Raw genomic sequence first — 13528 nt, forward strand, 5'->3', positions numbered from 1 at the left:
ACTCATCATTAATTACTTATAAATTAACATGAATTCATGAGTTGTCAATGTATCATGTCATGACTTGTCTTGGAGGGGCACATCTTTAAAAAGTTATCAATTACACGTTTTATACATATTCAGCTCATCTAAATCAGATATTTGGTGTTTTTTGGTGGTTTGTAAGAAAGTGGAAGAGCAGAGGTCCTGTGGCTGCATTTGGATGGAGAAGGAACTGAACGGTAGGAGGAAGGTTAACATTTTGAAGGGGCAATAGTGGCCCAAAAGAAGAGCAAGAACACAAGACAAACGTCTGATTTCAGTGCATTATTATGATATAAAGACAGTAAACCAATCCATAACATAACCATCATCATCTATGTTAACACTGATTTTAATTTGGAAAATTGCATCTGCTTAATGAATACGTTATTGTAGGAGGGCAGCAGTGAAATCACTCCAAACAGGATGAGATGAAGTTGTTTTTGATTATGAATGCATCATTGTGCGTTGGATGAGTTAGGTTAAACGTAAATATTGCAAGAAATCCACTGTCATTCGCTGATGTTTGTGACATAGCTGCAGGTGGAGAATTTATAAACAATTTTGCAGTGTGCCATTTTCATGAATCTTTCTTCTGAATCTAGAGCATGTTTGATTTAGTTTACCCCAAAGTGTTAATTAATACATTAACTAACATGCAGGAACTAACATGTAATTAAGGTGGTGTTATTCATGCGGTAATTCATATGACTCATGTCGTAGTTAAGTTAGTTCTTCATTAGTTCTTGATTAATACATGTCTTAACTCTTCATTAGTTCATAGTCAAGTAATTATTAATTAAGGTATTAGTACATTATAATTCATTTACTGTTATTGTAAAGTGTTACCATGTACACAAATACCTAGTTACTTAATTAAGCCCAGCAAGTGGTTCTCTATTTTTGTTTTGTTTGTGAATGCATACCTTGACTCTAGGGGTCAAACAAATAAAAATCAAGTCAGAAATCTTGGGGTGTTTCTGGAGACAGACCTTAGTTTTAGTAGTCATGTCAAAGCAGTAACTAAATCAGCATACTATCATCTCAAAAACATTGCAAGAATTAGATGTTTTGTGTCCAGTCAAGACTTGTTCATGCCTTTATCACCAGCAGGGTGGATTATTGTAATGGTCTCCTCACCGGCCTTCCCAAGAAGACCATTACTACGGATCACGTGATTGGGACAGGAAAAATGTCAGCGGGAGTGGGCGGGACCAGGAATAGTAATGATACCCAACTTTATACACAAATATACCTTTTATATAAATAAACTATAAACTGTATATTTTAATTCTGAACTCAATTCTAGTTGCCCTGTCTCTTTATGCTCTCCTGTTTGCTTTGGTGTGGCTGGTCAAGTGAATGAGGTACACAGTCCGTGACGGACAGATTGTTAACGTCTGGTCTATGTGATAATACACTCAGGCAGGACATCCAAATGCTCACCTATCATTCATTGGCCTCAAATATGGCTTTTCATCTGAAAGATGTATGTAGTAGCAACTTTACATGGCCATTTAATATGATGTTAACCTAGAGAAATAGCGCTATTGAAGTGTTTGTGTGGAGAGTGGAAGCTGAACAGCGCGCTCGCTGCAGGACAGGCACCGGTGCGCTCACTTGCTCTTAAAATACTCCGTAATTTTTGGTCATACAGATAAAAGTAGCCGAATACATATTTCGAATCTGTAAAGACTCTACATTTATTTGTGTACACTCATAATAACAACGAAAAGTTGCACTTCTGTAAAGTAATTAAAGCAAACAGGATGCACTTTCTGCCATAAGTGAGGGCTGCCCGTGCAGGGCCAGTGCTAAAGGGACATCGTTTTGCCAAAGAGCAAAGTCTCAGAGGCCCTGCGCTGGTAGCCTGGGGCCTTATTATGCAGTTTTTAAGGCTGTTGTCCTGCTTCTTCGTAACTTGTGTTCTTTGAGTGTTTGTGTGAGACTGACACCTAGTAGACGTTTCATCATCAGGATTCCCCATTCCTAGTCCAGGAGAGTCACTTTCCCACAGAGTTAAGTTTGATCTCTAATTAAACACACCTATATCAACTAATCAAGGTCTTTGTGTTTACTTTAATAAAAGTCAGGCGTGTCGAAACCAAACTCAGGAATGAGGAACCTGTTTTACAGACTCGCAGACACACCTGTTTTACACACGTCACTCAATCACAGAACCAGAAAACACTGAGTTCAGGGAAAGAGAGACTGAAGTGTAGCTGAGCTGTTGTGTGTTTGTGTCTCTGTATTAGTGCAGTAAAATGGCAGAAGCCAGATTTTCTCAGGATGAGTTCTTGTGTCCGGTGTGTCTGGATCTCCTGAAGGATCCAGTGGCCATTCCCTGTGGACACAGTTACTGTGAGAGCTGTATTACAGACTGCTGGGATCAGGAGGATGAGAAGAGAGTCTACAGCTGCCCTCAGTGCAGACAGACCTTCAGGCCAAGACCTGTTTTAGGTAAAAACACCATCTTGGCTGAAATGGTGGAGAAACTGAAGAAAACTAATCTTCAAAGTGCGGTTCCTGCTGGAGCTGGAGATGTTCATTGTGACGTCTGTACTGGAAGAAAACACAAAGCTGTCAAGTCCTGTCTGGTGTGTCTGAACTCTTACTGTCAGAATCACCTCGAACAACATGAGAGTTTGTTTAAAGGAAAGAGACACAATCTGACTGAAGCCACTGGACGACTGCAGGAGATGATCTGCCAGAAACATGAGAAGCTCCTCGAGGTTTTCTGTCGCACTGATCAGAAATGTATATGTATGCTGTGTACGATGGATGAACATAAAAACCACGACACTGTATCAGCTGCAGCACAGAGGACAGAGAAACAGGTATTTAACACTAGACACTGATGAAATATTGCTGACACTCGTTTCATATGTGTTTATATCAGCACCATATTAACAGCTGACAGCATTCACACTGCACACGACAGCAGAAATGAACAGCAGCTGCAAGAAGAGTTTCACTGTTGAAAATACACCGTAAACCTTTAACAACACAATATTTCGTAAAATAGACATTGATTAACAAACAAAATAATGGAATGAAATATTCACCTGTTCTTTGACAAAATATATAATTCTATCAGTCAAAGTACAAGTTAACTCCAATGATAGACGACTCTCCATTTCAGTAAATCACATTCGACATTACGTCGACACTGACGTTAGGGGTCTCACTTGGAAGTCCCAATCACCTCTGAGCCTTACAAGAAAAGGCCAATGAAAATTAGCGAGTGGAATTCGCATGCCAAGCCACTCCCCATACATATGGGTATGCTGTATAAGATGGCGGCATGCATCCACTCATTAAGTTTTTAGCTTTTGCTTCGTGAGGGCTTCTCAAGAAAAAAGCAGCCACTTGGAGGAACCGTCCATGCCTCCCGACAAAGCTCTGTAAGCTGTCGTCAGCCCTGGCTACATCAGGCTAAGGCACTCAAAAAGCTGCATGAGGGTAGTTCTGACCTGGGGTTATTGCAGGAACTGTGCACGGAGCCTGAGTTTGCTCTTTGAGCAACGAAGGTCACGGGGCGGTCCCTCTGGCAGGTGATGTCCACCATGGTGGTCCAGGAGCACCATCTCTGGCTGAACCTCGACGCCTCCATCTCCCAGGCCGGCCTCTTAGCCAACACTGTCGAGGATTACGCCCAGCTGTTCTTGGCAGTCCAGAAGCAGACGGAGCCCATAAAACACATCTTGCTCATCATAAAACGGGACACTCTGATCACCAAGTCGCCAGTCTTCGTTTGCCTGTCACCGAGGGCGCCCCCTCTGCAGCTTCAACACCTGCTCTGCCACATCTGGAATTGAAGGAGGAAACCCCTCAGCAAGGGTGTTGAGCTTCCCGCAAGAAGGGCTTAACAGGGCGCCATGAAGTCTTCCCGGAAGACTACGAAGCGTCCCTGAGACAGGATACCCGGAGATGGAAGGGATTGCTCTTCGGGGGCCATCGGCATCTGGGCCCCCATCCCGTTGCTTCCTCATAGTCAGTCTCAGCACAGGATTTCGCCACACAAGAGGATGCAGGACGCTTTGCTTCCTCATGCTCCACTTGCTATTTCTCCACGTGATCGGGAGGATGAGGTGCCAGGGTTAAGTGCCTCACCGCAGGTATGTCCGGTAATCGTTCAGTTGATACCGCTTGCTTGGAGGTTGGGAGCTTATTTAGCTCTGCCCAACCCATCTCGCTGTGTCTTCTGGACAATCTGACTCGGCTTTGCTATTCAATTCGCCAGGCGCCCTCCCAGGTTCAGGGCCATCCTCTTAACATCTGTTCCAGACAAGGATGTCTTCCTGCGTTTTTACGCATTTTTACAAAACTCTCCCCTTGATTCGGTCAACATGACAGCACGTCTCATAAAACATTCCTCTGGTGAGGATACATGTGCTTATTTCTCTAGTAAGTTCTGCGTTGGTGAACCCTGGAGTCCTCCAGTGCCCTGCAGCCTTAGACTTGGTGGAGAAGTCTTGTAGCTGCGTCTGGTTTGGAGTTATACCATCAAGTCACCCCTTGGACGGACTTGGCACTTTGGTACCTCAGATATCTTATATTTCCACAGTATTATCAGTTTATTACCGTGTCTCCCTTAGACAGCTCACTTCTGTTATTCCTGTCATATTTGTTATCAAGTTCTCTCTCATATTAGTCAATGTGCCTCCAACGGTTGCTGGAAGCAGAGTATTTGAGAATGCGGAAATTTTCTTTTGGCTTCCCTGCTAGGCCTGCTTTATCTGGATTATATGACATTGAGAAGGTTACGGATTTAGATGCATCTGTTCTGACATGCTTGCTTGTCAGCACCTGCATTTTCAGTTTACGTAACGCAATTCGGGTTGTGGTGCTTTCCATAGGGAGCCCTAACGTCAGTGTCGAAGTATCGTCAAACGTGACTGACTGAAAGGGAGCGTCTTGGTTACATATGTAACCCTAGTTCCATGAAGGAGGGAACGGACATGTTACGTCCCTCATGCCACAACCTTGAACTGTGCTGAATGCCACTTTATGCTGCTCCTCAGCATAAATCTGAATGAGTGGATGCATGCCTCCATCTTATATACCCGTATCTACGTGGAGTGGCTTGGCATGCAAATTCCACTCACCAATTGTCATTGGCCTTTTCTTGTAATGCTCAGAGGTGTTTGGTGCTCCCAAGTGAGACCCCTAACGTCAGTGTCGACATAAAGTCTCCGTTCCCTCCTTCAGGGAACGAGGGTTACATATGCAACTGAGACGTTCTGTTCAGTAAATCTGATTCCAAATAATTTCAGTCAGTCATTTATAGCTTCACTTTGGGGATGGTTCACACTGTCTACATGAAACAATCAAATATAACAATGGATGTTTTGTCTTTGATTGAAATGGTGTGGATAAATGACATTGAAGCTAACCAGAGGGAAGAAAAATCTCAAATATTTCTCAGAGACAGAAATTAGGTTAATTTAAGACTTTTGCTTGAGTCTCCTCAAACTTGTCTCCTGCTGGCCAAATGGCCAAATGCCCTAATAATTATATTGTTGTGTCCCTCCCCCAAATTTTATAGCGATATGCTAATGTTTCATGTTGACGTAAACATGAAACGGCTTGGGATTCGTTTTAAAAATGACTCGTTTCAATGATTCAGAGTCGACTCTTTCTTTTGAGAGACAGTAACTTTATACACGGTGCTCTTTCAGATTTAAAACTTTGCAGGATGTTTTCATTCACTTAGAGCTGTTACACACTGCATGAAAGATCATCTTCAGAAATCCATAATAAGTATATAACTATAACTACAATAATATATAACTATATATTACAAAATACACAGAATAATATATTATGTAAATATATTACAACATTTTGAATAATTTCAAATTTAATGATTTAGCAGACACTTTTATCCAAAGTGCCTTACTGAGGAGAATAATAGAAGCAATCAAACCAACAAGAGAGCAACAGTATACAAGTGCTGTGACAAGTCTCATTTAGTCTAGCAGAGTACATATAGCAAGATTTTTTTATTAAATAAAGTAGAAACAATGAATAGAATAGAATAGAATAGGTAAGTCCTAGTATTGATTGGTCAGGTGCTGACCAAAAACATGTGTCTTTAGACGTTTTTTTGAAAATAGCTAAAGAGTTGAATAAAGCTGCTGGAACTGAGATAAACAGGTCATTATCCACCAGCTGGGAACAGTCCAGGAGAAGGTCTTATCAGAGTGATTTTGTGCCTCTTTGGGATCACGGCACCATGAGACGTTGTTCACGTGCAGAACGCAGGCTTCTGGAGGGCGCATAGGTCTGAACTAGCGAGTTTAGGTCTATTGGTGCAGCGCCTGTGGTTGTCTTGTAGGCAAGCATCAGTACCTTGAATGTGATGCGAGCGACTATTGGCAGCCAGTGCAAGCTGATGAAGAGAGGTGTGACATGGGCTTTCTTCAGCTCACTGAAGACCACTTACGCTGAATAATACAAGCAATTGCTGCTTTTCATACAATATATTTACTTATATATCACAATGTATTTAATGTTATATTCAATAATTCATTTTATAATGTATAGATGTACATATGATAAGATATGCTACTTTATATAAATATTGTTACGGGGCTGGCGAGACGTGAGACGTGTGGATCCATATGCAAGCTTTTATTGAAGAGAGACGTGGTCATAACAGGCAGGGTCAAACAATGGCAGACAGGTATATCAGAGGTCATGCAAAGAGTAATCCAAAACGGGCGTGGGTCATACGACAGCGAACAGTATCAAAAGGGGCTAGACAAGAGAGGTAATCCAAACGTAAGCAAGAGTCCAGGCAGGGGAAAATACAATCCGAAACAGGCAAGACGAGGCAAGACTAGGGAACTAACAGGGCTCTGTAGGGCAGCGATAATGCATACAATACAATTGACTTGGCTTGACTCATGAAGATCAGCTTTGACTTGGCTTGATTCGTGACGATCAACGGTGGCTTGACTTAGCTCATGAAGATCAGCTTTGACTTGGCTTGATTCGTGACGATCAACGGTGACTTGACTTAGCTCATGAAGATCAGCGGTGACTTGAAGATCAGCTGTGACTTGGCTTGACTCGTGAAGATCAGCGGTGACTTGGCTTGATTCGTGAAGATCAGCGGTGACTTGGCTTGATTCGTGGAGATCAGTGGTGACTTGACTGGGTTCACGATGATCAACTGTGACTTCATTCAGCTCGTGAAGATCAGCTGTGACTGGACTGGACTCTGCTGTGACATAGACCGAGGCAGGGAACACAGGAAGTTCATAATTAGTAGCTGTGACAGGACAGAACGAGAGTTCATTGACGGCCTCCATAGCCGTGACAGGACAGGATGAGAGTTTGCTGATGGCCTCCATAGCCGTGACAGGGCAGAACAAGAGTTCATTGACGGCCTCTATAGCCGTGACAGGACAGAACGAGAGTTCATTGATGGCCCCCATAGCCGTGACAGGACAGGATGAGAGTTTGCTGACGGCCTCCATAGCCGTGACAGGACAGGGCGAGAGTTCACAGACGGATACCGCTGACACCTCTGAAGGTTCTGCAGCAGTTGCCGCCACCTCTGGAGGTTCTACAGCAGTAAACTCAGGACACAGGGAGAGTTTAGTAGCGGTCTCTGCGACCGCAACACAACAGGTTGAGAGTACATTACTGGGCGCCACCACCATACAAGGGGCTGAGGTAAGCCCTGCTGCATCTGAAGGTTCTGCAGCGTGTGCCACCACCTCTGGAGAAGCTGTGGCAGCTGCCGCCACCTCAGACAGTTCTGCGGTGGTGTACGCAGCCCAAACACAACATAAAGCGATTCCCATCAGGGGAAGCGTTTCGGACAGGGGAATAGGAACAGGAACAGGAGTGTTACAGTGAGCTGGTTTAGGGACACCAGTCGTGCGTGCAGACACCAGCGGTACATCCCTCACACTAGACATCAAACTGGGATAATGGGCGACTGACCTTGATGATCTGGGTGTGTCAGCAGAGATATGACGTGACTCTGGCAGGTCAGCGGAGACGTGACGTGACTCTGGAGGGTCAGCGGAGACGTGACGTGACTCTGGACGGTCAGCGGAGACGTGCTGTGACTCTGGACGAACAGCCGTGACGTGCTGTGACTCTAGACGAACAGCGTAGACGTGACTTGACTTTGGGAGATCAGCTGAGACGTGAAGTGACTCTGGACGAACAGCTGTGATGTGCTGTGACTCTGGACGAACGGCCGTGACGTGCTGTGACTCTGGACGAACGGCGTAGATGTGACTTGACTCTGGACGAACGGCCGTGACGTGCTGTGACTCTGGGAGATCAGCGTAGACGTGCTGTGACTCTGGGAGATCTGCGTAGACGTGAAGTGACTCTGGGAGATCAGCGTAGACGTGAAGTGACTCTGGGAGATCAGCTGAGATGTGAAGTGACTCTGGGAAATGAGCTGAGACGGAGCAAGACTGTGACTTGACTTGGTTCTTTAAGATCAACTGTGACTTGACTTGACTCTCTGACATCACCTGTGACTTGACTTGGTTCTTTAAGATCAGTGGTGACTTGAAGATCAGCTGTGACTTGGCTTGATTCGTGAAGATCAGCGGTGACTTGGCTTGATTCGTGGAGATCAGTGGTGACTTGACTGGGTTCACGATGATCAACTGTGACTTCATTCAGCTCGTGAAGATCAGCTGTGACTGGACTGTACTCTGCTGTGACATAACGGGGCGCTGTTGTGTCCGCCATTTTGTGAGCGTCTAGTGCGGCCGTCATGTCACGAATGAGTGCGGCGTTGCGTTCCTCTTTCGCGACACCCACAGTAAACAAAGAGCCAACAGACAGTAAAGCAAAGTCCATAAAATCACTTAAAGATGAACGGGGACCCTCACGAATTAGTCGCGATCTGAGCGGCTGGTTAATGCCCTCGCAAAAGATGTCTATGAGTACACAGTCCGGCAGATCAGAAAAATAGGCTAGATCTAAATACTCCTGTATATAATCCTCGAGCGATCGCACTCCATGCTCGAGGGTTAATAACAGTCTTGCAGTGTCCATACCTGGCCAATATCCACATGAAAAGCCGCTGGATCCTTGTGCGGCCGAGTATTCTGTTACAGGGCTGACGAGACGTGAGACGTGTGGATCCATATGCAAGCTTTTATTGAAGAGAGACGTGGTCATAACAGGCAGGGTCAAACAATGGCAGACAGGTATATCAGAGGTCATGCAAAGAGTAATCCAAAACGGGCGTGGGTCATACGACAGCGAACAGTATCAAAAGGGGCTAGACAAGAGAGGTAATCCAAACGTAAGCAAGAGTCCAGGCAGGGGAAAATACAATCCGAAACAGGCAAGACGAGGCAAGACTAGGGAACTAACAGGGCTCTATAGGGCAGCGATAATGCATACAATACTTGGCAGTGATGGGAGGAAAGTCCAGGGTTAAAATAAGGCATGTGATCAGTGCAATGTGTGATCTGTGACAGCCGTGTGTGATCAGTGCCATGAGCTGTGTGCGCGTGTCGTCAGTGCAATGAATGATGGGAATTGTAGTCTGGTGAAATGCAACGGTAGTGTAGTGCAGTGCAAGACTCCATGTGATGAGCGGGTGACCTCTGGTGGGGAGTGAACAGAAGTGCATGGACAGGATTCGTGATATATATATTAAACACATATTTACTCATGCAGTATATACACACATGTTTCTAATGTTTAACAATCATTCACAATATGTGTTTCATATTTTTAATATTGCTAGTTTACAATAGCATAAGGACACCTGCTCATACTAAAGCACTTAGTGCCAGTAGTTTTCTGTGAGATTCACTATCATGTGTTTGTCCTGCAGAAGCAGCTGAAGGAGACGCAGAAGACGTTCCAGCAGAGAATCCAGCAGAGAGAGAAAGATCTCCAGCAGCTGAGAGAGGCTGTGGAGTCTCAGAAGGTGAGTCTGGAGAAGAAGAGAAGTTTGTCTCAGTCTCAGTTCAGACTCACTGAAGCCTGAATCACTGTGTGTCCTAACAGCGCTCTGCACAGACAGCAGTGGAGGACAGTGAGAGGATCTTTACTGAGCTCATCCGCTCCATTGAGAGAAGCCGCTCTGAGCTGATACGGCTGATCAGAGATCAGGAAAAGCAAGCAGTGAGTCGAGCTGAAGGACGACTGGAGCGACTGGAGCAGGAGATCAATGATCTGAGGAGGAGAGACGCTGAGCTGGAGCAGCTTTCACACACACAGGATCACATCCAGTTCCTGCAGGTAACACACATCTAGAAGAACAGGGTCATAGTGGACTTGAGAAGATCCTGCTGTGACACCAGACTCACAGAGAAACATTTCATGAGTGTCTTATTATATAATCATCAGTCAGACTCTCATCTGATCGTCTTCTGAAAGAAAGAAATTAATGGCTTTCGGCTCAAATGGGTCTCATATCAGAACTGTTCTTTCACTTGTATAAGCGGTGTCCCCGTGTGAAGCTGATGAGTTTGATTTGTGTTTTCTGTAGAGTTTTCAGTCTCTCTCAGCTCCTCCTGAATCTACAGACGTAAATGATGATCTCTTCAGTTCTCTCGTCTCTTTTGGTGATCTGAGAGAATATGTCCATCAGCTGAGAGACAAACTGGAGGATTTCTGCAAAGAGGAGCTCAAGAAGATCTCAGACAGAGGTAAAGTCCTGTAGATTCATCTGCTCTCAGAAACCAGTCCATCATCATCTCATATCATGGAGAACATCGTATTAGAAATGTGTTAGGAATGGATGCAGGATGATGAGAATCACACTGTTCATGTCTGTTGATTTCCACAGTCACATTCACCAACATTGTTCCCAGGACCAGGAACCACTTCCTACAATGTAAGTCAGTAAGAGAACCAGCAGAAAACCTCACTGAGTGTGTTCATGTTCTTCTGTAGAAGCTGAAAGAAGAGTTTTATAATTGATGATGTAAATGATGATTAGCACAGATATCTGGTGATCTGTACTGAGACACTGATGATACACTGAACATGAAGAGTTCAGATACACGAAAAGATCAAACAGATTCATAATTCCTGATTCTGATGTGTTTTATCTCCATCAGATTCCCATCAGTTCACTCTGGATCTGAACACAGCATATAAATACCTCCATCTGTCTGAGAGAAACAGAGTGATTACTAACACTAACACAGATCAGTCATATCCTGATCATCCAGACAGATTTGATTATTATCGTCAGGTGTTGTGTAGAGAGAGTGTGCGTGGACGCCGTTACTGGGAGCTGGAGTGGAGTGGAGATGGTGGTGTGTTTATATCAGTGTCATATAAGAGCATCAGCAGGAAGGGACGGGGTGATGAGTGTTTGTTTGGATATAATGATCAGTCCTGGAGCTTGATCTGCTCTTCCTCCAGATACTCATTCTATCACAATAACATACAGACTGATCTCTCTGTGAAGCCCATCATCAGTAGAATAGGAGTGTTTGTGGATCACAGAGCAGGAACTCTGTCCTTCTACAGCGTCTCTGACACAATGATCCTCATCCTCACAGTCCAGACCACATTCACTCAACCGCTCTTTCCTGGGTTTGCTTTTGGTTCTGGATCATCAGTGAAACTGTGTTGATGAATCAGAATAGACTGACGATAGATTCTACCCATAATTCTTTGAGCTGCATGATAAATCAGTAACAGTGAGATGTTATTGAGTCTCTTCTTTTCTCTTTGTGACATTAATACTGCAGCTGAACTTCTGTCAGTGAAATAACATGAATCAGAACTAAGTTTGTTGAGACCAGAAAGCTTTAAACCTACATGTGAATTTATAGTAAAATATTCACATTTTTTTTAGGCCACCATTATTTTAGAATGTCTCGTCTTATTGTTTCTATGGAGTTGCGTCATGCTTGTCACATGACACACCGCTGTAGCACTGTATGACAGATGTATCGCTGTTATTTAGTTTTTCCCTTTTTTATTATGTGTGCACTATATTATGAAACATCTGATATTCTGATTCTCAAATATACGGTGCTATATTGCCAAAAGTATTGGAACTGAACTTCTAATGAACAGGTTTGACTGCTTTAGTAATTTCCATGAGTACAAATATTAATGTTAAGATCAATCTGAAGATCTGTGCTGAGTTTGGTGAATGTAGAGTTAAAGCTCTAGGAGGAGAGTCAGAAAATGTAGTCTCAGAAGAAGAATAGGTAACACTTTATTTCGATAGTCCACTTTAGAAATTCTACTAACAGTAAATAACGTTGCAACTACAAGTCAACTAGCAGTCATTAGAGTATTAGTAGACTGTCTGTTTAATATCTTCTAACACTTTATTTTGATGGGTCCACAACATACAACATACTGACTATGAGAATCTTTAATATGTCAACTTATTCTACTAACCCTAAACCTACCCTACTGAGAGTTAGTAGACATGTAGTTACAAATGAATGAGAATTAGTTACAGAGTTACTTATAGTTAGTAGAATGTCTAAAGTGGACTATCGAAATAAAGTGTATCCGAAGAATAACCATAAGTTTAAACAGAATTTCAGTGAGTTGGTTAATGCAGATTCACAGACACACATATGCTGTTTACTCTGTTTGTGTGGAGAAATAAGACCTTTGTGACGTCTCTGTGAAATAAGACCTTTGTTCACACTCATTGTTTAATCAGATCTTTCAGACCACAAAAGAAAAAAAAAAAAGAAAATAAAAATAAAATGGTTTGTTAAAACAAATCTGAATTTTTGTTCTGGTTTTGGTTTAATATTAATTTAGTGTCTTCAATGTGCATGTATTAATATGATATGCATTAAACATTAAGACAATCAGAATAAATGAGTTTAAATCATATTGTGTTGTGATTAATCATGTTACCTTTGTCAAACATTTCTGTTTTCAAAGGGCAATAAATACTTGAAAATTAAATCTTCGTGTCATAATTCAGGAAGGATCTCATTCTTCAGGCGGTTTTTCAGTGTCTGTCTGTGTGTTAATGAAGATGTATGGCACACTTTAATCTATTCTTACAGTTTAAGTTACAGATGCATGACTGGATCTGTATTCTTAAAGATGTTTGTCTCATCACTCACTGTTCACTTCAGGCTTTTGACTTCAAACCAATTCAACTTGCTAAGAGTATATTTTACTAGAGAACGAGAGAAACCTTTCTATAACGATGTGACTTTTTGTTGTTGTTTTGTCATCAGTGGCGGCGCTAGGGTGAGGCTATAGCCCCGTCAGAAACTTGCTTAGCCCCGGCACAGGCCCTCCAAGGATTTCCAAATGATTTTCCTGTTTTTTAACTCTCGCTGTCACTCTCATTAACATTGAAAAATAAACAATAAAAAACCTTTAAAAAAAGGCCTATAAACAATTGATATCATGGGGGAGGGGTCAAGCAACACAAGCAAGCAACGCGCAAACTTTGAGCAAGAAGATCACTATAGAAAAAGTGAAAGTACAAAAAGTGAGAAGAAACATTAAACAGGTTGTTTTTGAAAATTGGTGCATGAAATAAAGCTGCTCTGAATTT

General features: G+C 42.9%; 1 protein-coding gene across 1 annotated transcript; it reads left to right on the forward strand.

Moving 5' to 3' along the window:
* Nucleotides 1-2281: 2281 nt before the first annotated feature.
* Nucleotides 2282-12848, forward strand: LOC131525200 (tripartite motif-containing protein 16-like). Its single transcript, XM_058752569.1, has 6 exons — nucleotides 2282-2858; nucleotides 9854-9949; nucleotides 10030-10263; nucleotides 10514-10673; nucleotides 10814-10861; nucleotides 11088-12848. Exons 1-6 carry the CDS (start codon nucleotides 2286-2288, stop codon nucleotides 11609-11611), a joined length of 1635 nt encoding a protein of 544 aa, XP_058608552.1. The 5' UTR covers nucleotides 2282-2285; the 3' UTR covers nucleotides 11612-12848.
* Nucleotides 12849-13528: the final 680 nt, after the last annotated feature.

The sequence above is a fragment of the Onychostoma macrolepis genome, chromosome 02, assembly GCF_012432095.1.
Source record: "Onychostoma macrolepis isolate SWU-2019 chromosome 02, ASM1243209v1, whole genome shotgun sequence".
Taxonomy (NCBI): domain Eukaryota; kingdom Metazoa; phylum Chordata; class Actinopteri; order Cypriniformes; family Cyprinidae; genus Onychostoma; species Onychostoma macrolepis.